Source organism: Podarcis pityusensis (assembly GCF_964106645.2).
Source record: "Podarcis pityusensis genome assembly, chromosome: 10".
NCBI classification, from domain to species: Eukaryota; Metazoa; Chordata; class Lepidosauria; order Squamata; family Lacertidae; genus Podarcis; species Podarcis pityusensis.
Genome location: NC_138035.1, coordinates 2,687,125 through 2,713,142, shown reverse-complemented (window position 1 = coordinate 2,713,142; position 26,018 = coordinate 2,687,125). Strand labels below are relative to the sequence as shown.

The window sequence follows — 26,018 nt, the reverse complement described above, 5'->3', positions numbered from 1 at the left end:
TGTGTGTGTGTTTAATGGAATCAGAAAAGTTGCCTTCCTACAAGCTGACAAGTCTTCCAATATGTGCTGCTGGAAGCCTGTCGCATGTGAACAATGCCCTAGAATTAAAGGAGGTTTTAGGGCCACCCAAAAGCAAAATGTGCATCTGCCCACAGCCATGTAGGGATCTTGAGACCTTCGGAAATGAGCGTGAAGCTTCACAAGCGACTCTTCATTTTTAATAGCTGAGGGATCAATGTGGGTGAGTATTCTTAGGAACCCTGAGGACTCTTTTGAAAGCACGCAGTTAATTCTGCTTTGTGGCAAATTCTGAAACCTGTGCCCATCAAAATGGTGAGGCGCCAACTCAGAGCACCGCCTTCCCCAACCTGACGCCCTCCAGATGCTCTGAACTACAACTCCCATTAGCCCCAACTATCACAGCCGCATGGGGCTGATGGAACTGTAGTCCAAAATGACTGCAGAGCAGCAGAAGGCTGACATATTCTATCCACCACATGCAAGAGATTTGAGTTAATATAAATGACTTTATTCTTCTTTTTTTATCCCTTTATGCACACTGTGTATGATGTGTCATGCATGTTTTTCCCCTGGTAGAGCATTGCAAGATGAGCAACACAAAAAGATAAGCAGGGCTTCCCCTCCACCTATGTTGCAAAGTGTGTGTGTCTGTGCGATCGCACGCACACAATATCTGGATGCAGGTAGGTAGCCGTGTTGGTCTGATGCAGTCAAAATAATAATAATAAAAAATTCCTTCCAGTAGCACCTTAGAGACCAACTAAGTTTGTTCTGGGTATAAGCTTTAGTGTGCATGCAGACTTCTTCAGATACCTGAAAGTTGGATGGTCAGAACTGGCACTGCTACTGGTATTGCATGATACCCATTTATATATCTTTGGAACCCCCCGCCTATTGATCACAGGCAGGTGCCTTCACTATATGCCTGCTAAAAACTGTTTAGACAAGCCTACCCCTTTGCTTAGAAAGTTGGTGTGAGTTTTCACCTGTTTTTAGTCTATGCTTATCTTGAATGTCTGGAATTATTGCTGCCAACTGTTTAGTATCCTTTTTTGCAAACTGCTCTGAGGATTTCTGACAATCAAGTGGTGTGCACATTTTATGAAATAAAAAAAGACCCCACTCCTCCTGCCCCTGCCTTTCCGAACCCCAGGGAGCCCTCCCCCAAATATAATATAGCCACTTACCTCCTCTTCTCAACAACTTCTCCATGACAAAGGTATCTGAAGAAGTTTGCATGCACACAAAAGCTTATACCCAGAACAAATTTAACACAATATCCGGCGATGCAGCGCCTGAGGTTGCCCAGAGCAAGGCAGCTGAGCTTTTGTTTTGCACACCCTCTCCAGCCCTTGAACTTCGCTGGCTCCTTCCCAGATTTTTCAAACTTCCAGCTGCGTTTTTTCATTTGTGCATCACTGTACTGCTTCGAGCGAGCTAGCGGTGGGGTTTCCTTTGCTGGAGGTTTCCAAGCAGAGGTTATTTAGCCGTGATTCCTGCACTGCAGGGGGTTGGACTAGATGACCCGCAGGGTCCCTTCCAACTCTACACTCCTATGATTTGGTGGAGAGCTGAATTAGGGAGCTGCAGTTCCTTCAGAAAGAGAGAACAGGAAGGAAGCATCAAGCCCGGAGGCAGCCTGAGCAAATTCGGAAACTGCACTTGGAAGGAAAAGCACATATATATTTCAATGAATTGGGATTATTGCAAGGAGAAAGCCAAGCTCTTCTCTACTCTGGGGCTGGATTGGAGCCTACTGGTGTGAAACAGAAGGATGCTGGGGTGGGGGCACAGCGGGGCTGGGGCACGCGGCGTTTCCACATCACAACGGAGAGCTTCAAGGCAGCAGCTCCACATAATTGGCTGGGAACAGGCCATGCCTGCCATGGCAGGATCCGCGCCACCAGCCCTCGTCGACTTGCTCGATGTCCGTGATGGTGTCTCCAGGGTCGAAGGAAATCTCATCGTCCCCATCTGACAAAAAGGGGGAAGGAAAAAGAGGGTGAGTCAGTCAGCTGGGATTCCCTCCTCTCCCGTGCAGCGGTGTGGGTACCACAGGAGGGTTACAGAAGTGTCAAAGCAATGATTCCTCAACATCAACTTCGTTGGACTAGTCGTGTTGGGCGGATGCCTGATGATCGTCTTCCAAAGCAACTACTCTATTCTGAACTTAAAAATGGAAAACGTAATGCTGGTGGTCAACAAAAGAGGTTTAAAGACTCTCTCAAGGCAAATCTTTAAAAATGTAGTATAAACAGTGACAACTGGGAAACACTGTCCTGCGAGCGCTCCAGTTGGAGAACGGCCTTGACCAAAGGTGTCATGGGCTTTGAAGACACTCGAACTCAGGACACAAGGGAGAAACGTGCTAAGAGGAAGCACGGATTTGCCAAGTGTGCAAGGCTAAGAGGAACTGGCTGGGAACAGGCCATGCCTGCCATGGCAGGATCCGCGCCACCAGCCTTGCACACTTGGCAAATCCACACCAGGATCAACTCCCGCCCGGGAACCAATGTCCCCACTGTGGAAGGACGCGTGGATCCAGAATTGGCCTCCACAGTCACTTATGGACTCATTGTTAAAACCATGTTTATGGAAGACAATCTTACTTGGCTACAAAGGATCGCCAAAGAAGAAGAAGACAGAAGGGGGGTCTTGGTTGTACCAATTGTCTCTCCGTTGTATCAGTCTGGCACACCCCCCCGTCTTTCCAAGTACAAAGCCCACCCTGAACCCATGTAGTTTTGCTCCTGGACGTGCACCAAGCTTGCTCTTTTTGGGGACCTGCAGGTGCCAACCCATAATATACGCCTGTGATGCATCACTTGACAGCTGCAACCATTCCTGCATCAGGAAAGTCTGGCTGCAGCAGTTTGTGCCTTGCTTACTTCAAGGCTGGATTACTGCAATGCACTCCACACGGTGCTTCCTTTGCGCTTGATCCAGGATGCTGCAGCATGATTGCTGATGGGTGCAAGGCCTTGTCAGCATATAACACCTGCGCTCAGAGTTGCTGATTTGCTATCAGGACAGGTTCAAGGTGTTGCTATTAATATATAAAGCCCTTAACAACTTGGGACCAGTTTACCTGCGAGATCGCCTTGCCCCACATGTGCCCACTTGTGTAGATTGGCAGAACTGGCGCTGCTACTGGTATCGCATGATACCCATTTATATATCTTTGGAACTCCCCGCCTATTGATCTCAGGCAGGTGCCTTCACTGTATGCCTGCTAAAAACTGTTTAGACAAGCCTACCCCTTTGCTTAGAAAGTTGGTGTGAGTTTTCACCTGTTTTTAGTCTATGCTTATCTCAAATGTCTGGAATTATTGCTGACAGCTGATAAGTTTAGTATCTTTTTTCGCAAACCGCTCTGAGGTTTTCTGACAATCAAGTAGGGTGTACATTTTATGAAATAAAAAAAGACCCCACTCCTCCTGCCCCTGCCTTTCCGAACCCCAGGGAACACTCCCCCAAATATAATATAGCCATTTATCTCCTCTTCTCAACAACCTCTCCATGACAATATTGTATTAAGGGGGGGTTGGACTAGATACGCCCCTGGAGTCCCCTGCAACTCTACCATTCTGTGATTCTATGGCGTCTGCTGTGGTGATCTATCCAGAACTCCATCCCCACCACCCTCACATCCCAAGCCCCAAACGGATGCAAAACATTTGACTGACCTCCCTGGTAATCATAGAGGGCTCGAGCACACAGCCCTGCCTGGCTCGCTCCTGCAAGGGAAGAAGGTGGGGTAAGCTAACTTGCAGCAAGCGTGGAAGGACACCCCAGGCACTTACCTGGCCAGGTGCATTCAAAGGCAGCCCTCCATTTGCCCCCCCCCCCCACAGCTGCACTGCTATCCTCTCTAGGTTAGATTATGGCAATGTCTATTACATGGAGGCACAGATTGCAGCTATAACGAGGCAGCATTTTTTCATCTCCGCCAAGCTAAGCAGTTGGCTCCTTACCTCTCTCGCCCTGACCTAGCCACTGTGATCCACGCGACGGTCACCTCCAGACTGGATTATTGTAACTCGCTCTACGTGGGGCTGCCCTTGAGACTGACCCAGAAACTCCAGCGGGTGCAGAATGCCGTGGTGAGACTCCTTACGGGGTCTTCGCTGCGGGATCACATTCATCCGGTGCTATACCAGCTGCACTGGCTCCCGGTGGAGTACAGGGTCAGGTTTAAGGTGCTGGTTTTGACCTTTAAAGCCCTTCACGGCCTAGGACCCTCATACCAACGGGACCCCCTCTCCTGGTATGTCCCATGGAGGACCTTACGGAGCCAGTGTGGTGTAGTGGTTAAGAGCAGTAGTCTCCTAATCTGGGGAGCCGGGTTCGCGTTTCTGCTCCTCCACATGCAGCTGCTGGGTGACCTTGGGCCAGTCACACTTCTTTGAAGTCTCTCAACCCCACTCACCCCACAGAGTGTTTGTTGTGGGGGAGGAAGGGAAAGGAGAATGTTAGCCGCTTTGAGACTCCTTAAAGGGAGTGAAAGGCGGGATATCAAATCCAAACTCTTCTTCTTCTTCTTCTTCTTCTTCAAACAAATACACCTTGGAGGTCCCGGGCCACAGGGAGCTTAGGCTGGCCTCAACCAGAGCCAGGGCTTTTTTGGCTGTGGATCCAATCTGGTGGAACGCTCTGTCACAAGAGACCAGGGCCCTGTGGGACTTGACATCTTTCCGCAGGGCCTGCAAGACGGAGCTGTTCCGCCTGGCCTTTGGCCAAGGCACAGTCTGACCCCCCCCCCTCCTTTGGTAATCCTCATAGAACTCTAGCCCAATGGTTGCACTAATTTGATTTGAACTGATTTTATAATGAATTGATTTTAGAATGCTGTATTATTTTACTGTTGTTAGCCGCTCTGAGCCTGGCTTTGGCTGGGGAGGGCGGGATAAAAATAAAATATTATTATTATGGGACTTGCCTCTGAAGACGATTTGGAAACTTCAGCTGGTACAGAATTCAGCAGCTACGCTGCTCATCAAGGCAAGATGGTTTGAGCATATTACACTGATCCTGGCCCAGCTGCACTGGCTGCCAATTAGCTTCTGGGCCCAATCCAAAGTGCTGGTTTTGACCTATAAAGCCTTAAATAGCTCAGGACCACAATACCTCAAGGACCGCCTCTTTCCATATGAACCTACCTGGACCCTGAGATCATCTTTTGAGGCCCTTCTTTGTGTGCCGCCTCCTCGAGAGGTCTGGCGGGTGGCAACACGAGAACAGGGTCATCTCTGCAGTGGCTCCCCATCTGTGCAATGCTCTCCCCAGGGAGGCTTGCCTGGCGCCTTCATTGCCTATCTTTAGATGCTAGGCAAATAACGTTCCTCTTCAAGCAAGCCTTTGACTGATTAATATTCTGCAGCCTTTTGAATGTGTTTGTGGAACAGGTGAGGTTATAGTTTAGTTTTGTTCTTTTTCTATGATGTAGGATTTATTCCCTCTTTTTTCCCTTGTTCAACCACCCTGAGATCTTTGGATGAAGGGCAGCAAGCAAATATCCATGGGAAGAGCCGCAGCTCAGTTGCAGGACACCTGCTCTGCATGCAGAAGTCCCACCCCCAGTGCTTTTCCCTGGGGGTATGCAGGGGTACGCATACCCCTAAATATTTTGTGAATCTAAGTTTGGTCTTATTGAGGGGCAGTAGTTCATTATGAGTAGGGAAATGACAGGACCGCTAAACATTTTTTTAGAAAAAAAGCACTGCCCACCCCCCATCGTTCAGCCTGGACATAGAGGTCCAGCTCCAAGGGTCTTCTGGCGGTTCCCTCCCTCCGAGAAGTGAGGTTACAGGGAACCAGGCAGAGGGCCTTCTCAGTGGTGGCGCCTGCCCTGTGGAACGCCCTCCCACCAGATGTCAAAGAGAACAACAACTACCAGACTTTTAGAAGACAACTGAAGGCAGCCCTGTTTAGGGAAGTTTTTAATGTCTGGGGTTTTTTGTATTTTTAATATTTTGTTGGGAGCTGTCTAGAGCTGCTGGGGAAACCCAGACAGATGGGTGGGGTATACATAATTTATTACAGTGGTACCTCCAGTTGCAGACAGGATCCGTTCTGGAGCTCCGGTCGGATCCTGAGGTTTTCGCAACTGAAAGTGACTGTTCTGCGCATGCGCACGGCATGGTAGAAACCCGGAAAAACACTTCTAGGAATGCCGTGTGTGTATCCCGAAGGATACATAACCAGAGGTGCGTGTGTAAGTAGAGGTAAAGGTAAAGGGACCCCTGACCATTAGGTCCAGTTGTGGACGACTCTGGGGTTGCGGTGCTCATCTCGCTTTATTGGCTGAGGGAGCCGGCGTACAGCTTCCAGATCATGTGACCAGCATGACTAAGCCACTTCTGGAGAGCCAGAGCAGCACACAGAAACGCCCTTTACCTTCCCGCCGGAGTGGTACCTATTTATCTACTTGCACTTTGAGGTGCTTTCGAACTGCTAGGTTGGCAGGAGCAGGGACTGAGCAACGGGAGATCACCCCGTTGCGGGGATTCGAACCGCCAACCTTCTGATAGGCAGGCCCTAGGCTCTGTGATTTAACCCACAGCGCCACCCTTGCAAGTAGAGGTACCACTGCACTATTATTATTATTATTATTGCTATTAGTAGTAGTAGTATCCCCAATGGCGGAACCCCCAGGTAGGGCTATGAATGCCTTCCTTTCTCTCACCTGCCAAGGGCGCTCCCCCACGGTTGCTGGGAATCTGATCTGGGATCTCCTCGTAGTCCTCCTGCTCGGCATCCAGAGCATTGTCGTAGATGGTTTCGTCCCCATCAAGGCCACCTGGCATCTCCTCGTAGTCCCCACCGTCGGCGTAATCCTCATCCAAGCTGGGAGGCTCCTGGCGGTCCAAGGGGCCCCCGACTTCCTCATAGTCACCGCCGTAGTCCTGGCTTTCTGTGTCTACAGGTGGCGGTGGTGGCGGCACGTAAGATGGCTTGGGTGGCTCTGCAACGCCCTCGCCCCAGAGCTGGCTCCGTGGAGGAAGAGCTGGAGGGGGTTCCTCTTCCTCCTCTGGCGCTGTCTGGGCATGGGGAATATGGGGAGGAAAATGAGAGCCCTGCCAGCTCAAACTGATTCACCTAAGTTTACAGTCATACCTCGGGTTGAAGTAGCTTCGGGATAAGTTTTATTGGGTTGCGTGCTGCGGCAACCTGCAAGTAACGGAGCACGTTACTTCCGGGTTTTGCTGCTCGCGCATGTGCAGATGGTCAAAATGACATCATGCGCATGGGCAGAAGCGGCGACGTGTGGACGCAGGTTGCATTCACTTCTGGATGAGAACAGGGCTCCGGAACGGATCCCATTCGCATCCAGAGGTACCACTGTATTTTTTTATTTTTAAATGATTTTTATTGGTTTTACATATAGTCACATTGCGTAACACCGTACCCTCTTATTTTATCTCTTTGGCTCAACTGAGCCTAACGGCTTCCCTCCCTCCAGTCTGATGGTTTACAAAATTAAACTTTGCATCTTTACATTTCATCTCTTGGGTGGCACCTCTCCAGTGGTGTTCCCCAAAGCATTGCAATCTTGGGCACGAGTGAGCCCTTACCTGGTGCTCAGGGGCTGGCGGTGGCACAGGGGGCAAGCTAATGTCCTCTCTGCCCACTTTCATGGGCACCGGCGAGAGTCTGGGGGCTGGAGCCTTGCTCCTTGGCTCCTCACTTCTCTGGGGTTCCTGAAAGGATAACATTAAATAAAACTATTATTATTATTATTATTATTATTATTATTATTATACTGTATATCCTGCCTTTTTCCCAGAGAGTGGACTCAAGGCAGCTTATACAGATCAGGTAAGATACAAAAAGCTGGAAACATATAAAAGGCAGGAGTTTAAAATGGGATAACAGCTCCGCCCAAGGCATGATGGAGAACAGCAACAACCGGGAAAAGATAGACATAATATTTTACAAGGACAGGAAGAAACAACACGGACAGAATAATTGCCATACACAAGGATATAGTTTGAATGTCCTCGGGTCCAGTATTGGACCACTTTGACCGGATATCCCCAGCCAATGCGGACAGACTCCTCCGAGCTGGAAAGCCCACCACCTGTCCTCTTGACCCATGCCTGTCCTGGCTGATTAGAGCGTGTCCAGATGAGGTGCGGGGCCCCCTAGGGGATATCATCAATTTGTCCCTTGGCACCGGGACATTCCCAGGGGAATTGAAGGAGGCAGTGGTGCGCCTGCTCTTAAAAAAGAATCATTAGATCCTTTAAAGGTAAAGGGTAAAGGGACCCCTGACCGTTAGGTCCAGTCGTGACCAACTCGAGTTGCGGTGCTCATCTCGCTTTATTGGCCGAGGGAGCCGGCGTACAGCTTCCGGGTCATGTGGCCAGCATGACTAAGCCGCTTCTGGCAAACCAGAGCAGCGCATGGAAATGCCGTTTACCTTCCCGCTGGAGTGGTACCTATTTATCTACTTGCACTCTGATGTGCTTTTGAACTGCTAGGTTGGCAGGAGCAGGGACCGAGTAACGGGAGCTCACCCCGTCGCGGGGATTCGAACCGCCGACCTTCTGATTGGCAAGTCCTAGGCTCTGTGGTTTAACCCACAGTGCCACCCGCGTCCCAGATCCTTTAGATCCTTTAGATCTATCCAATTACCTTTAGATCCTTTAGATCTATCCAATTCCGGCCTCACCTCCTGCTCCTGTTCCCGTTGTTCCTCCTGCTCCTGCAGCTGCTTCTGGACTGCCTGGCGCTCCTGCTTCTCCCGGGCCTGGCGACGCGCGCGCTCCTCCTCTGCCCTCTTCCGGTTGTCTTCCTCGGCTGACTTGGCCATGCTCTCGAACCGCTGCCTCAGGTTACCTGCTCCAGCAGAAGCTGGTGACAATGACAAGGGGCAGGGTGAAGACTTGGCAGTGAGGGCCTCCACCCACCCACCCACTGAATAACACAGTTTGTTATAAAACTAATAGCCTCATACCCAACACAGCACAGGAATTCAAAGAGACACAAGAAATCAGTGCAGTTTTGAAGTCAGTGCAGCTTCAAGATCAGTGGTTAAAATTAATTTTGAAAGGTTCAGTCCGCCATCTTGATTCAGAATGGGACTCGGTTTTATCCAAAGGAAGGTGGAAACCTGCTCCTTAATCTCAAGAACTGTCATGCAAAATTGGGTTACGATATCTTGGGAGACATGATATCTAGGGACGCGGGTGGCGAAGTGGGTGGCTTCAACTCAAGGCAACTTCTGTCGCGAAGGGCCATAGGAGAGGCAGGTGCCTAGGACTGCAACATGGGCCCATCTAGGGGTTTCCAGAAGCAAAGTGCATTGACTTTTGCAGGAGGCTATACAGTTGTACCAGGGATGCGGGTGGCGCTGTGGGTTAAACCACAGAGCCTAGGACTTGCCGATCAGAAGGTCGGCAGTTCGAATCCCCACGGCGGGGTGAGCTTCCGTTGCTCGGTCCCTGCTCCTGCCAACCTAGCAGTTCGAAAGCACGTCAAAGTGCAAGTAGATAATTAGGTACCTCTCTGGCGGAAAGGTAAACGGCGTTTCCGTGCGCTGCTCTGGTTCGCCAGAAGCGGCTTAGTCCTGCTGGCCACATGACCCGGAAAACCTGTCTGCAGACAAATGTTGTCTCCCTCGGCCAGTAAAGCAAGATGAGCACCGCAACCCCAGAGTCAGTCACGACTTGACCTAATGGTCAGGGGCCCCTTTACCTTTTTATCTTGGGGGGGCATCTTAAATGCACAGTGAACCAACCGACAACGTTCCAAAATATACAGTCAAGTTGCATCATATGCAGAGGGTTGGTTCTGAGGGTCATGAGCATAGCCAAAATTACCTTTACCTTGGCTGGCAAGTGGGGGGGGTAAGCCCCGTAGGGAGCTCCCCCCTGGGTCTTCACTGCCTCCCCTCACTCTTCCACATGTGAGCAACCTGTCGATGGGAGGAGGAGGAGGCAGGCAGGCAGGTGGAGAGAGATGAAGGTAGAAGAAAAAGGCTGGAATGGATCTAGAATGGAGCTGCAGCCAAGCGTGTGTGGCTGAATTCTCTGAAGCAAAATGCATGTATGATGCAACTTGACTTTATAGTGGATCGTAGAGTTGGTGGGACTTGGGGGGGCACCTTCTCCAGCTCCCTAGCTCAGTCTAGAGCCCGTAGTGCAGGAGGCACTTAGAGGCACCTACCCTCTATGGACCTACCTTCTATGAATGGCTTGCTAAGGCGCTGGTGCAAATAGCTCCCTTTCAGCAACTAGGGGGTCTCGATTCCTAGGGGTTTTCCAACATCACTCATGGATCATTGTGGGCACCGACCCACTGACCTTGACAGGTTGGCCAGGGAAAAGACTTACCGGCCTCCACAGGCGTTGTCTTCTCATACGAGGAAGTTGGAGCTTCCATCTCGTTGAAACCAGCAGCGCTCTGCAAAGAGAGGTCCACAGTACACCCAGCTGGCCAGGACAGAGATGCCACAGGTTCCTCACCTCCACGCAGGAGGTCTTGCCTCAAGAGGCTGCGCATCATTCCCTCCCAGAACCAGACTCTGAGAAGGTCAATCATGGGTGCTCACAGGATCTTATCAGCATGGATTATTTGCCCCATAGAGGGCATTTGGTGGAGGAGCGAGCTCTGCTTACCTTGTCCACCCTGTCCTTCTGCACCCCATAGCGGCCCCCAAATCCCTTGGCATGATCTGCAATGCGGGAAGGGGGGAAAGGGAGGAAATGAATGGCCCTCCAGAAACCAAGTCACAGGAGCTGAAATTTCAGCAAAGGCAAGCCCATTTCCATGATAGGCTCTATACATTTGACAGCCCCTTCCAAGGGCTTCACTCCCCACCCCACTCCACATCATTCTCTGAACCGGGAGGCATTCAACACCCACCTGTCTGGGACTCGTGGGGTTTCAATTCCTCCTTGTGTGACCAGCTCAGGGCAGATTTGTCTTGGCGGTCCTTTTGCACACCGTACTTGCCCCCAAAGCCAACGGCGTAATCTGCAAGGGGGACGAGTGAATTTCAGAAAGATGAAAGAGCTGACCCCATTTTGCTCCATGGTCTGCCCCACATCAGAAGATCTTGGCTGCTGGATCCATTGTTCTCATGGTGGCCAATCAGGCGCCCCAGTTGGGAAGCTCACAAGCAGCACCAAGGCACAACAGCATCGGTTTCCCCCACCTGGGATTCATGGGGTGCCCAAAATAGTGGGATGGGAAGGAAATGTGCATGGGGGGGGCACTTCATGCCTGTGGTTTGGAGGTTAGCAACCTCTGTTCTATAGGCATGAGCTCTCAGGGTTTCCCCAACAACTGAGCTATGGATAGTTAACAGAGAATCATAAAATTGTTTTTAATTGCTGTATTGTTTTTAATATTCGGTTGGAAGCTGCCCAGAGTGGCTGGGGAAACCCAGCCAGATGGGTGGGGTATAAATAATAAATTTATTATTATTATTATTAGACTCAAGGGTCATCTCCAACCCCCTGCAATGCAGGAATCACAGCTAAGGTGGTCCTGACAGATACCTATCCAACCTCTGTTTAGAAACCGCCAAGGTAGGATGATCCACCACCTTTTGAGGGAGAGTCCGTCCCACTGTCAAAAATCTCTTACTGTCAAAAAGTTCTTCCTAATGTTCCACAGAATCTCATTTCTTGTCATTTGAAAGCATTGGTTTGGGAGTCCTCTGGAGCAGCAGAAAACAAGCTTCTCCATCTTCCATGGGACAACCCTTCAGATCTTTGACTCCCATCTCTCAGCCTCCTTTTTTCCAGGCTAAACATACCCAGCTCCCTCAACCGTTCCTCAGACCCTCCATCATCCTGGTCGCCCTCCTCTGCACATCTTCCAGCTTGCCAATATCCTTCTCAAACACAGGACTCCAGCCTTCCACAGCCAGGTGTCCTCCAGATGTTATTGCACCCCAACTCCCCATCAACTGCATGGCCAAGACCCAGGGATGATGGAGTTTAGCAATCCCTGGACTTCACCAAGTTGGGGAAGGCTGGGCTAGACAACACGATGAAGGCTTGCTTGTCTCTTTCCAAGAGCTCCACCCACAACATTCTCTGAACCGGGAGGCATTCAACACCCACCTGTCTGGGACTCGTGGGGTTTCGATTCCTCTTTGTGTGACCAGCTCAGGGCAGATTTGTCTTGGCGGTCCTTTTGCACACCATACTTGCCCCCAAAGCCAACGGCATAATCTGCAAGGAGGTGAAACCTAGTGAATTTCAGAGAGTTGCAGAGACTGTTGGATATTTTCTCTCTCTGTGTGTGGGCGAATCATTTGTTCCAGAAACAGAGAAGAAGTTTTAAGAAGCAGTAGAAGGCTGAGATTGTTCTGTCTATGCAAGGACATTTTCTGTGGGAACTGTTCTTTGGACATGCACAGAGGGTAACAATGGTTCTGTGTAACTTGTCGTAAGTTGTTGTGAGTCTCTTGCTTGCTCCTTGCAGTGAAAGAAGCAGAGAGAGAATCTTGGACTCTTGTTGGACTCTAAGCATGCCTTGACCACAGCAGTGGTGAATGTCTGTATATATTTGCTACCAATATGCTTTTTTGCCTGTCAAGTAAACTTCTACACTTGACTGAATCTTTATGGCATCCATGAGTGTTTATGGCTGTGATGGCCTGGGACTGGGGCTCAGACTCGGAACCGGAGAAGTCTCAGTCCGCACCGGATCCTTTGCCTCAGGCGGCATCTGAACCCAGTCTGGGGCTTGATCCTGAAGAGTCCCAGTCTGCACAGGTTCCCCTGCAGCAAACACCAGCTGGGCCGAGTCAGGGGCCTAAACCTGCCCTGGCTCCAGATGCGGGGATTACCTCGTTGCCTCCAGCTGGGCCATCACTTACAGCTGCTCCGCTACCAGTTGGGTCAGGGGAGGCTGAGGCAGCCTCTGGGTCTAGTAACCTACCGACGTCTCCCGAGCTGCAGAGACTGAGGTCTGAGAGAAGGAGAGACCTGAATACTTGCAGGAGGAGTGCTCACCTTCGAGCGAAACAGGGAGGTGAGTCACCGGGGGATCAGAACCAGCCGTTACCCCGTCAGAGATAAAAGGCTGCCGGACCCCACTCCAGGTTGCGGGAGCAACATTGCTGCTACCTGTCTGTTACCCTGTGCCTGACCTATCCTGGTTTCCTGCCTTGGCCCGGTTGGACTGACTCCTCGTGGAATCCTTGGATTCAGGACCGGACCTGGAGTGCGTTGCTCGGGTTAACCCCCGGGCCCAGCACAATTGCCTCCTGTGTGTACCTTCAACCCAGAAGATGCTTCCAAGGAAGGAGCTGTGTTGAGATGTAACTGCTGAGTGCGGATACTGGCACACACGCACAGCGAAAGCGGTGCCGGATCCAATCCTTCTAAATCATCCATCAGATGGTGATGGGTTGATCCAACAGAAACAGCTCCAACCCACAAGAGCTGGGCCATCTCAGCAGAAGTGGCATGAGTGAGATGGAGCTGGGAAGCAGAACTCCCTCCATGAGCTCTGCTGAAACAGGCCAGCCCCATCAGGCATCCTCTCCCCTCTGCGGCCACCGTGGGGCTCTCAGGATGCCTCAGAAGAAGAGAGATGGGAAGCAGAAAGCGCATTTCATCACCTTCACTAAAGGCTCAGCTCTCAAGAGGCAATGGAGTGCACCTCTGGGAGTGAAGCCAAACTGCTGCATTAGCAGTCAAAGTGACCAAAGTCACTTCCCCGGGGGGCAAGCCTGGGCATTGTGTTGGGAAGTCCTGGGCTCCCCAGGTGACAAGACTCTCCTCTCCTCCTTGTTGATGTGGTCGAAAGAAAAACAGAGTGATATGTTCGTCACCAGGAGTTGCTGGAAGGAGGCGCAGTCCAACCGTCTTATAGGAACAGCTGTTTAGAAACTGGTGACTGGGCACCAGTACAATTAGGGGGAATGTATAAAACCGGCTCAAATGTGTGTTGGAGATGTAAGGAAAAAGAAGGGACTTTTTACCATATGTGGTGGGATAGTAGCAAAATTAAAATGTTTTGGGAAATGATATATAATGAGTTAAAGAAAATGTTTCATTTAACATTTGTGAAAAAGCCTGAAGCTTTTTTTATTAGGGATTGTGGGAAAAGACATGCCAAAGAAACTAAAAATCATTTTTATGTATGCAACAACGGCGGCAAGAGTCTTAATAGCACAAGGATGGAAGAATGAGGAAATCCCGACGAAAGAACTTTGGCAAGAAAAACTGATGGACTATGCAGAATTGGCAAAATTGACACACAAACTACGTGACAAGGATAACTGTGACTTCAAAGATGAATGGGAACCTTTTACGAAATATTTGAAGCAGCAGCAAAATGAACTGGACTCTTTGGCAGGTTTTGAATAAACATTCACTAACTTTGTATTATATTACATAGATAGATAATTTGAGGATCTTTGCAATTTTATAACATGCAGATAGAAAGATGTGTTGAGAAACCAGAGAAAGGAGCTGAGGGAAGTCAGGGGGGGGGGTCTGTTTAGGGGGGAGGGGGAAATGGAGGGGGGAAACAATGTGGAGGATGTATTTTTTAAAATTACTGTGTTGAAATTTGTAATAAAAATTTAAAATGGAAAAAAAGAAACTGGTGACTGGGTTTTTGTTTTCCTCTTCCCTTCCTGCCCTTTTCCCCTCGTGTGTTGTGTTTTTTTAGACTGTGAGCCTGCAGGTAGGGACTGTCTTGTTCTGACTGGGTGTAAGACATTCTGGAAGTCTTTACGGCTAAGGTGTGGCACACCAAATGCTTAAAATAGAGAATTCTCTCTGCGTTTCATGGTGGGCTGAACTCCAGTAGGAGACAACATTCTTTTGCACTGCCTTCTGGCGCATAGCTCTGTGTGCATCTATCGTCATGCTCCAGCCTGCCCTACAGCCATGGACAAATGTGGTCCCCTGTGCTTCTCCACATGCTCAAAATGCCCCTTCCCTCTCCAGAGGCCTTGGAGCACATGGAGAGAGAGGCAGAGGGATGGCTGCAGTCAGACACCAGGGATAGGAATCTGTTTGGCTGTTCGCATTTCCTGAACCAAGACGCAAACCAAAACACAAACGCCTTTTGAAAATCACACTTCTCCAAATTTTGTGATGCAGCTCTCCAACGTTTTCTGAAAAACAAAAAAATGAAGGGGGGGGAGGGAGAATGAGAGGAAGCAGCAGGAATCTCTCCAACCTTACCTTTCTGGGAGGTGTGCATCTCAACTTCGCCCTTGTACTCAAAACCGAGAGCCGACTGCGGGGAACAGAAGGTGAGAAAGGTTGTTGTAGTTCTTATAGGTACATATAAAGACTCACAGAGAACAACACAAGGAAATAAAAAGGACAGCTCTCTGCCCCCAAGAGCTTGCAATCAATGTGCTATGAGTGGGGCAGGCCAGTGTCACGATCCCTCACCCTAGCAGTAACCTAGAGGTGGGGGCTGCAGAGGCACAGAATGAGATTCAAAGAATCATAAAATGTCTGGAAAGTGTCTGGACGCAGTTAGAGGATGGATGGCGGTTAATGGATTGAGGTTGTTGGGGGACAGGGGGTGGGCGGGTGTGGGGGATTCCCTGGTCCTGAATGGGGTAACTCTGCCCCTGAAGGACCAGGTGCACAGCTTGGGGGTCATTTTGGACCCACAGCTGTCCATGAAGGTGCAGGTCCATTCTGTGTCCAGGGCAGCTGTCAGCCAGCTCCATCTGGTACGCAGGCTGAGACCCTCCCTGCCCGCAGACTGTCTCGCCAGAGTGGTGCATGCTCTGGTTGTCTCTCGCTTGGACTACTGCCATGCGCTCTATGTGGGGCTCCCTTTGAAGGTGACCCGGAAACTACAACTAATCCAGAAAGCGGCAGCTAGACTGGTGACTGGGAGAGGCCGCTGAGACCATATAACATCGGTTCTGAAAGACCTGCATTGGCTCCCAGTACATTTCTGGGCACAATTGAAAGTGTTGATGCTGACCTTTAAAGCCCTAAATGGCCTCGGTCCTATATCCCTGAAGGAGAGTCTCCACCCCCATCATTCTGCCCGGACACTGAGGTCCAGCTCCAAGGGTCTTCTGCTGGTTCCCTCACTGCGAGAAGCCAAGTTACAGGGAACCAGGCAGAGGGCCTTCTCGGTGGTGGCACCCTCCCTGTGGAACGCCCTGGCAGCAGATATCAAAGGTAAACACAATGGGACTTCAACACTCACCTTGTCTGCTCGGTCCCTCTGCACCCCATACTTCCCTCCGAAGCCTTTGGCTGCATCTGTCTGAGACGAGTGCATTCCCACTTCCGCAACATACTCATGGCCCAGAGCACTCTGGGAAATCAAGACAGAGCGGTGTCAAATCCTGCCAGATAATTCTGGGCAGATAATTCCGAGGGTGCCCTGGTTGTTTGGTTGGTCAGCTCCCCACCCCTCTCCGCAAACCACTTTGACTGGTGATGGAGGCCCCCGATGTTAATCACTTGACGTCATGATGATGTCATGATGATGACAACTCCAAAGGGGGGTATTGTCAGCATCAGCCAGCGAGCCCCACACTGCCCACTTGCAGACGTGACAAAGCTGTCTCGCTTTGTACCGTATTTTTCCGTGTATAAGATCCCCTATGTATAAGACGACCCCTATTTTTTTGAGCCCCAAATTAATTAATAAATATTTTAAACACAAAACAGAGGTGAGGGTGAGGGTCCAGGTTACTACCATGAAAAATGGGCCCTTGCTTCTTGGATACACACACACACACAATACACAAACAAACCCGAAACCTTAGCAGCAGCCAAAGAACAGCGCCCTCCCCCTTTTGCACCTTGTCCATGCGGTCCTTCTCCGTGCCAAACTTGCCCCCGTAACCGTAGGATGCCTTGGGTGCTGCCTCCAACTCCTTCTTCTTGAGAACTTCATGTTCCTCGGACACTTTGCTCCTGAGCTTGTGGATGCTGCAGAGTCAAAGCACAAAGGGGGGAGTTTGAAAAAGGAGGCAGGGCTGAATGGCCCCCAACCCAGTGACCATTTCAAGGCAGATCCCTTCTCTATTCCCCCCTCCCATCTCTAGAAATACTGGGTTCAATGGGCAGCCACCTGCAGGCAGAACTGCAGTCACTTCTGCGTGGCCCATTTATCTAGCTTTCACCCTGACAGGTTAAAGGGTAAAGGGGACCCCGACCATTAGGTCCAGTCGTGGCCGACCCTGGGGTTGCGGCGCTCATCTCACTTTACTGGCCGAGGGAGCCGGCGTACAGCTTCCGGGTCATGTGGCCAGCATGACTAAGCCGCTTCTGGCAAACCAGAGCAGTGCACAGAAACGCCGTTTACCTTCCCACCAGAGCGGTACCTATTTATCTACTTGCACTTTTGGTGTGCTTTGGAACTGCTAGGTTGGCAGGAGCAGGGACCAAGTAACAGGAGCTCACCCCGTCGTGGGGATTCGAACCGCCGACCTTCTGATCAGCAAGTCCTAGGCTCTGTGGTTTAACCCACAGCACCACCCGCGTCCCATACCCTGACAGGTTAGCAGGGAGATTAAATGATGTTGGCTATTTAACAAGCATTTATAAAATCGTAGATTTGTAGTGTTGGAAAGGACGCCGTGTCAGTTTTCATTTCTTGGTACAGAAAGTACAGTGGACCCTCTGGTTACAAATTTAATTCATTCCGAGGATCCGTGCGCAACCCAAAAAATCTGTATCCAGAGGTGCCGCTTCTGCACACATGCACAGCACAATAGAGCACTTCTGCGCATGCGCAAGCAGCAAAACCCGGAAAAGATATTTAACAATGCAGGACAAATTGTTACAAAAAGGGCAATAGTTTAAAGCATATCTTTAAAGCTTTGTGTACAGATTTTGACATTAGTATAACTTTTAAAAGTCACTTGCAATAAGATGAAGAAGGTTTTAAAATTGGATTGTTAAGTATATAAGGTTTTGTGGACGTGCATAAACAAGTATATTATATTGGAACCAAGAGGGGGAGTGGAGGGAAGTCGATCAAAATTTATGCTTTAATTTGGTTCTGAACTCTCTCCCCTTTTTTTGTGTATTGTTATTTTTGGAGAATCAATAAATTGTTATCAATAATAAATACAAAATAAATAAATAAAAGAGGAGGAGGAGGAGACACCTATCCATGGCTCCTAGCTGGTATGGCTTTATTCTGTCTCCATGTTTGAAGGCAGCAACACTTCTGAATAGCAGAGGGCTCTTGGGCTCGGATCCTGATTGTGGGCATCGCTTTGGGGCATCTTTGTCAGCCACTATGAGAACAGGATGCTGAACAAATGGGCCACTGGCCTGGTCCAGCAGGTTCCTCATATATGCTACTGAAGGAAGGTCTTGCGTCTTGCCTCCATGCAATGGCACTAGAATTTTGAGCAGGGAGCAGATCCACTGAACCCCAAAGAAACAGCTGGATTAGCTTTGTGGCAACTGAGACCTAATCTGCGCACTCTGTTGCATTGTTGTGCGACAGCAATTCTTGTCAATGAGCTGGTTTCCCCTCTCCCTCTCTCTTTCCAGAGAGTACAAAAGCTTGCATGCTATTTTGTGACATTTCGGTTGGCCCAATAAAGGTTTTGCCCTAACATGGGTCCAAATAGAGGAGCAACTCATAGATATTATATATACAGATATACCTCGGGTTGAAGTCGCTTCAGGTTAAGCCTATTTGGGTTGTGCTCCATGGCGACACAGAAGTAACGGAGCGCATTACTTCTGGGTTTCGCCGCTCGCGCATGCGAAGACGCTCAAAATGACATCACGTTCATGCGCAGAAGCAGCGTATTGCGACCCGCGCAGACGCACGAACGCGGGTTGCGTTCGCTTCAGGATGCAAACAGGGCTCCAGAACGGATCCCGTTTGCATCCAGAGGTACCACTGTATATAAATACAGTGGTACCTCGGGTTACAATAGCTTTGTTGTCATAATTTCAAGTTATGAATGTGGCAAACCCAGAAGTGTATAGTAATTCCGGGTTTCGCCGCGCACCATGCACAGAAGCGCTCTGCGTGCTTTGCAGTCACGCAGAAACACTCTATCGCACCGTGCGCTTGTGCAGAAGCTGCGCCTCCGGATTCGGACTTTTTGGGGTCACCACAGACCCCCGGGACGAATTAAGTTCGTATCTGGAAGGTCCACTGTAATAACTAAGAATACAGAGATATTTTAGAAAGAGGAAGGAAACCATTAGCTCACTCAGATTTCTGAGGGCAGAACAAGGAACCAGTCACTGCAAATCACAAGGAGTTAGATGTCATTCCTACATGGCTGGAGAAACTGCCCCAAATTGGCACACAGATGTTGGGTGCAACGTAAGTCAATGATCTCTCTTCAGCCAGGTGGACCCCAGACAAGCCAATGCACCTATTAGCGTCTCCTTCCTCTCCAGGAGACTCTTCTATTTGTGGCTGACCTGCAAAAGCCCTTATTTGGCAAGCTGCTCGCTGAGCGCACACCACTTCCTTTTCCTGCAAGAAGCAGGCGCAGCCATGGCAACCCCTGAAGGTGACGTGACGCAGGACAGGAACCTCAGCCCAGCTCCTGCCACCGGTCCTGAGAGTGCAGAAGGGGCCGCTTCCTGCATCGCTTTAAATCACAGCCCAGAGGCACTGCTGCATCTGGGGGCAGAGTCTTCCATGCAGATTCTTGCACCCGTGTTCAAGAACAGGGCGGTCCTGGGTTCCTGGGACCCACTTTGCAGAGGAGAGATGTCTGCTCAATCTTGACAGGGGACAGTCCTCTGTCTGAAGGAGGACTCTGCCTGAAGGTCATGGAATCATAGAATCGTAGAGTTTCAGCCATGAGTCTAATCCTCACTATGGTGAAGTGCATGGTAGTTCTGTTAATAGTAATAATTTCTAAATTGGCATCTAATCTTATATTTGATATATAGGGAAAGGGAAAGGGAAGGGACACAGGTGGCGCTGTGGGTTAAACCACACAGCCTAGGGCTTGCCGATCAGAAGGTCAGCGGTTCGAATCCCCGTGACGGAGTGAGCTCCCGTTGCTCGGTCCCTGCTCCTGCCCACCTAGCAGTTCAAAAGCACGTCAAAGTGCAAGTAGATAAATAGGTACCGCTCCAGCGGGAAGGTAAACGGCGTTTCCATGCGCTGCTCTGGTTCGCCAGAAGCGGCTTAGTCATGCTGGCCACATGACCCAGAAGCTGTACGCCAGCTCCCTTGGCCAATAAAGCGAGATGAGCGCTGCAACCCCAGAGTCGTCCGCGACTGGACGACTCTGGGGTTGTGGCGCTCATCTTGCTTTACTGGCCAAGGGAGCCGACATATGTCCTCAGACAGTTTTTCCGGGTCATGTGACCAGCATGACTAAGCCGCTTCTGGTGAACCAGAGCAGCACATGGAAACACCATTTACCATCCTGCCAGAGCGGTGCCTATTTATCTACTATTTATCATGGGTAGGCAAACTAAGGCCCTGGGGGCCAAATCTGGCCCAATTGCCTTCTCAATCCAGCCCGCTGTTGGTCCGGGAATCAGTGTATTTTTACATGAGTAGAATGTGTCCTTTTATTTAAAATGCATCTCTGGGTTATTTGTGGGGCATAGGAATTCATTTATATATTTTTTCAAAATATATTCCACACACACCCCACCCAAGGTCTGAGGGACAGTGGACTGGCCCCATGCTGAAAAAGTTTGCTGACCCCTGTAATAGATGGAGAAAGGTAAAAGATTCAGAGAAAAAAGAAAAAGATTTTTTAAAATAGAATTGGAATTGCTGGAATTTCCCCCCTGAAGCCTTTGCTGCTTCCCTTCACACTTTCCAAGGCCTGCCACCAACACCCCCCCAGCAGCAAAGAGCCGTGTCTGCTCTCTCTGGTGCATGCATGGCTTTAACAAGCCACCTGGGCCATTACTCAAGGTTTGAACCAGCAGGAGGAGAGGAAACAATAACTCACTCGATGTGCTCTGCGCGGCCGGAGCCCTCGATGGTTTTCGCCCCCCACCTCTGCTCTTTCTCTGAGATGTCATTCTGCAAGAGAGAGAGAGAGACACAATTGGTTAGGGATCTAAATTGCCATCGACATTATTGCCACAGCCTTCTGCGTTATCCTGTGTCATAAGACTGGTTGGAAGCAGAGGGATGTTGGGAGGAAACAGCCAGTGAACCCTCAAGGGAAGAAGGCTCAGAGCCGAGGGAGTGGGACAAGGAAGAGGGGAAAGAGAGAGAAGACTGGAAAGAGTGCAGTGATCAGATGGGATTTGTTGTTGTTGTTTAGTCGTTTAGTCGTGTCCGACTCTTTGTGACCCCCTGGACCAGAGCACGCCAGGCACTCCTGTCTTCCACTGCCTCCCGCAGTTTGGTCAAACTCATGCTGGTATCTTCGAGAACACTGTCCCACCATCTCGTCCTCTGTCGTCCCCTTCTCCTTGTGCCCTCCATCTTTCCCAACATCAGGGTCTTTTCCAGGGAGTCTTCTCTTCTCCTGAGGTGGCCAAAGTCTTGGAGCCTCAGCTTCAGGATCTGTCCTTCCAGTGAGCACTCAGGGCTGATTTCCTTCAGAATGGAGAGGGTGGCAAAAAGAAATTGTTTCCCCTAGAGGGAGCTTGTGAAACTGTTATTAAAACCGAACTGGGGAGCTTTGCAGCTGTAATAGATTAAGATCGTGGGACCAGACTTCGACCTTGAACAAGAATGTACTCGGAGGCTCTGGTGCTTGCCTTTTGCAAGACAAGTGCTTTATTGGAACAGTTACATGAGAAGATGGATTTGATGACTGTTGCGATCAGAAATTTTGGACAGACAGTGGGTACCTATATAGAATCCACTCAGGAATTAATCCAGGAATGTGCTTTGACAGATGAGATGAAGGAGGAGGCTGTTGCTGGACCCCGGGTGGCAGAGATGGAGGGAGCTGTGGCCCAGCAGGAACATGAGTTGTTGGATTTGACGAATGAACCTGGAAAAAGTCAGATTTGGAGAAATGGAGTTCTGTTTGGCTTGGAGATGGGGGGCTGGATGGACCCCCCTATGCAGGGATGTTTTGATTTTTCAAGTCTGGCTTTGGGCTGGGGGGAGCTCGGAGTTGTGGGGGCCCTTAACTTTGGAGGGGCCTTGAAACATGCCTTCAAATACCACGTGGATTTCGGTGTTGACTATGGAAAAGGGGCTGACTTGTCGAGAAGGGACAAAAATATTGTCAAGCTGGAGTCTCCCCGAGTGAAAGGAGCAGAAGACAAAGTAAATTACAGGTATAAATATGAAGAAGACCTGCGGAAGGGACATGGAAGAGACTTAAGAGCCTCGGACATAAGGTCACCAGGTTGATAGACTAGATGGATGGGATAGAAAGGACTGACAAAACCCGAGACCAGGAAGAAGAGACGATGGATGAAGATTGGAAGAAAGTTTTAAAAATTCATTTAGAAAAGTATTGTAAAATTAATGAGTATTAGAAAAATGTTGGAATGAAATTATTGGGCTTTAGCAGAAATGTTAAAAAGAATTATGTAAGAATATGTAATGGTTAAGAGAATTTGGTATAAATAAGATTTAAGTTTTAAGTTTTAGGACTTTTTATGGTAAGATAAGGTTAAAATAGATTAAAGTAATTTAATGACAGAATATTGTGAAAGATAGAAAGGATTTGCTGAGATAATTAATAACTAGAATACAAAAAAGGGAGGTGTGAGGAGGTCGATGAAATAAGGTAATGACAGTTAAGGATCTGGGAATATTGGATTTGTTTTTAATTTTTTTGTTTATTTTTGCCTTTTGATTTTGATGTATTGTGTGTTTTGTTTTTTCTTTTTGACTTTGGTTTTTATTGATTTGTATTGTTTAATTGTTACTTTTATCTACTTTTTTCTTTCCTTTTTTTTCTCTTGGTTCTTCCTTCTTATTTCTTTGTAACCTTAAAATTCTCAATAAATATCATTTTTTTAAAAAAAAACAGAATGGAGAGGTTGGATCTTCTTGCAGTCCATGGGACTCTCAAGAGTCCCCTCCAGCACCATAATTTAAAAGCATCCATTCTTCGGCGATCAGCCTTCTTTATGGTCCAGCTCTCACTTCCATACATCACTACTTGGAAAACCATAGCTTTAACGATACAGACCTTTGTTGGCAAGGTGAAGCCTCTTCATGGATCACTGCCTTGCCGTGGTGAAGGGGCTTGAATAACCCAGAGAAGCTATGAGCTCTGCCGTGCAGGGCCACCCAGGATGGACAGGTCACAGTGGAGAGTTTTGACCAAACGTGATCCACCTAGAGCTGAAACCGGCAAGCCATTCCAGTATCCCTGCCAAGAAAACTCCATGGACGAAGACAACAGATGGGATTACTATGAGGAATTATAAAATATGCAGAAAGCCATTGTGCCCATGATGAATTCATGCCGGTTGCCTTGCCAGGAATCCTAGGCCATAAAAGATAGTAGGCAGTTCTTTGATGTACCCTTCCTTGATTTTGTTAATCTTAGGGCCAGGAAATAAGTTTTTCACATGAAGGTGATAAAGATCCCTATCTTCCTTGCCATCCTTCCTATCATGTTTATTCCTTGTTTATGATCTCCGGGGTTGCTGAATGTATTATTCCTTTTTAGTCCTGTTTTAATTACCCCAGAAGTATGCATGTTTAAATGAGTTTTTGTAGTTTAACTTTGTCCCACGTGGGGGTTTTGAAATGCTCAGAGGAAATCTGATTGGTTCTTATGAACACTGTGTAAAAAGTTATTTTGTGAATAAAACAACCTGGGCCGGAGGGTGGTCAGGAATTATTATTATACGCACTCCTCCCAGAGTCTTGCTGGTCAAGCCTTGTGTGTCTTTTATTAATCAGAGTCTAATCCTTCCTTTGCTTTGGGAATGCCACAAAGAGGAGATGCCAGAAGCTGGGCTCAGTGAGTTGGCCCAGCTGCTTCATCTGCTCTGAATCTACTTGTGCTTGTCCTCCGCTCTTCCCCAGTAGCATGTTGGACGCTTTCTGACCTGAGGGGCTCATCTTCCAGCGTCATAACTTTTATATGCCTGTTGTCTTTGTCCATGGAGTTTTCTTGGCAGGGATACTGGAGTGGCTTGCCGGTTCCTGCTCCAGGTGGATCACTTTTGGTCAAAACTCTCCACTATGACCTGTCCATCTTGGGTGGCCCTGCACGGCATAGCTCATAGCTTCTCTGAGTTATTCAAGCCCCTTCGCCACGGCAAGGCAGTGATCCATGAAGGGGGGAGAAGCTTTATACAGTCAGCAAAAAGATGGAGGGCACAAGGAGAAGGGGACGACAGATGACGAGATGGTTGGACAGTGTTCTCGAAGCTACCAGCATGAGTTTGACCAAACTGCGGGAGGCAGTGGAAGACAGGAGTGCCTGGTGTGCTCTGGTCCAGGGGGTCACAAAGAGTCAGACACGACTAAACGACTAAACAACAACAACATAGATATTTTTTAATAAATAAATAAAATAGCTTCCACCCAGGCAAGAAAGAAGCACAATCAGAGTTGAAGGATGCTTTTCCAAACAGGTTAAGCAGGGCTGGCAAGGGGTGTCACCTGGAGGAAAGTCTTGGAGGCAGGTAGAGAGATCTATTGGGTGCATTCGTCCCCCAAGCCTGAGGTTCTCCCCACCCCTAACATGGATATAGAGCTGCCAGCCCTGGCGGGTGCAGCTGAGATCCCCTTCTCAGTTCCTTCCATTTTTCCTCTTTCCTCCGAGCCCTGATGTTCTGTCAGTTCCTGAGAGATGAGCTTCTCTCCCTCCCACAAGGCTCTGCAGGTTCCTGCCTGCTCCTTTCGGAAGACGCAGAAGCGACAGAGCCCAAGAAATCCCCGAAAGCAGCAATCCTGGGGGAATGGAGGAAACTCACCACAAAATCGGGGTCTGTGTCCCAGTCGTCTCCTTGGGACTCCACCTTCACAGACACATTGTGTCCCACCACGGCCTTCCACATCTCGAGGAGAGAGGGAGAAAAATTATAAGTAATAGTTCTGCCCTATCGAAGTCATAGTATCGCTCTATTCTGCCTGGGAGTCCAGTTCTACATATACATTATGATACATTGTGATAAGAATTCTAAGGTGCCAAATACAAATTAAACGTTCATAAATGCACAAGGCAAACACATACGTAAGTATATAAACCATGTGTCTGAAATAGTACAGGAGAGCAACCCTGAAGCCATTTGGACTCTCCCAAATTGACTTCAATATATTTCCCTGCAAGGCGGGGGAAATGGGGAAAGTCTTCCCTTTGTCTTTTTGCTTGCATATCCTGTCTTAAGACCACATTTGTGTATGAATAGGGTGAGCCTGTGACCTGGATTCAGGAACTAAAGTATTGCCATCACAAAAAAATGGCCAGACTGCCCAATCAGTGAAGAAGAAGAGAAGAAGAGTTTGGATTTGATATCCCGCCTTTCACTCCCTTTAAGGAGTCTCAAAGCGGCTAACATTCTCCTTTCCCTTCCTCCCCCACAACAAACACTCTGTGAGGTGAGTGGGGCTGAGAGACTTCAGAGAAGTGTGACTGGCCCAAGGTCACCCAGCAGCTGCATGTGGAGGAGCGGAGACGCGAACCCGGTTCCCCAGATTACGAGACTACCACTCTTAACCACTACACCACACTGGCTCATTAACAGATATCCTGGCAAACAAGATTTCTGCTGTAGAGCTTTTGTAATGTATGCATGATGTTTTGGGGGGTGGTCTTGGGCTACAGGATGGGCAATTTCAAAAGGCTATAAGTCTATATGGACCATAACGAAGGCTGATCGCCGAAGAATGGATGCTTTTGAATTCTGGTGCTGGAGGAGACTCTTGAGAGTCCCATGGACTGCAAGAAGATCAAACCTCTCCATTCTGAAGGAAATCAGCCCTGAGTGCTTACTGGAAGGACAGATCCTGAAGCTGAGGCTCCAAGACTTTGGCCACCTCAGGAGAAGAGAAGACTCCCTGGAAAAGACCCTGATGTTGGGAAAGATGGAGGGCACAAGGAGAAGGGGACAACAGAGGACGAGATGGTTGGACGGTGTTCTCGAAGCTACAAACATGAGCCTGACCAAACTGCGGGAGGCAGTGGAAGACAGGAG

The 26,018-nt window shown here is 49.1% G+C and overlaps 1 protein-coding gene across 1 annotated transcript in view; it reads right to left on the bottom strand.

Annotated features, from left to right (window-relative positions):
• Positions 1 to 1,288: 1,288 nt before the first annotated feature.
• The window catches only part of GOLGB1 (golgin B1), a 73,575-nt gene continuing 48,845 nt past the window's right edge, over positions 1,289 to 26,018 (bottom strand). Inside the window, exons 23-36 of the mRNA XM_081022566.1 lie at positions 24,798 to 24,881; positions 20,894 to 20,967; positions 16,787 to 16,916; positions 16,183 to 16,293; positions 15,186 to 15,240; positions 12,099 to 12,209; positions 10,891 to 11,001; positions 10,644 to 10,699; positions 10,359 to 10,428; positions 8,696 to 8,877; positions 7,596 to 7,721; positions 6,707 to 7,061; positions 3,708 to 3,758; positions 1,289 to 1,995 (exon numbers count right to left, since the gene is read on the bottom strand). Coding sequence (XP_080878692.1) covers positions 1,859 to 1,995; positions 3,708 to 3,758; positions 6,707 to 7,061; positions 7,596 to 7,721; positions 8,696 to 8,877; positions 10,359 to 10,428; positions 10,644 to 10,699; positions 10,891 to 11,001; positions 12,099 to 12,209; positions 15,186 to 15,240; positions 16,183 to 16,293; positions 16,787 to 16,916; positions 20,894 to 20,967; positions 24,798 to 24,881 — 1,653 coding nt within the window. The 3' untranslated portion in view covers positions 1,289 to 1,858. The remainder of the gene's footprint in view (positions 1,996 to 3,707; positions 3,759 to 6,706; positions 7,062 to 7,595; positions 7,722 to 8,695; positions 8,878 to 10,358; positions 10,429 to 10,643; positions 10,700 to 10,890; positions 11,002 to 12,098; positions 12,210 to 15,185; positions 15,241 to 16,182; positions 16,294 to 16,786; positions 16,917 to 20,893; positions 20,968 to 24,797; positions 24,882 to 26,018) is intronic.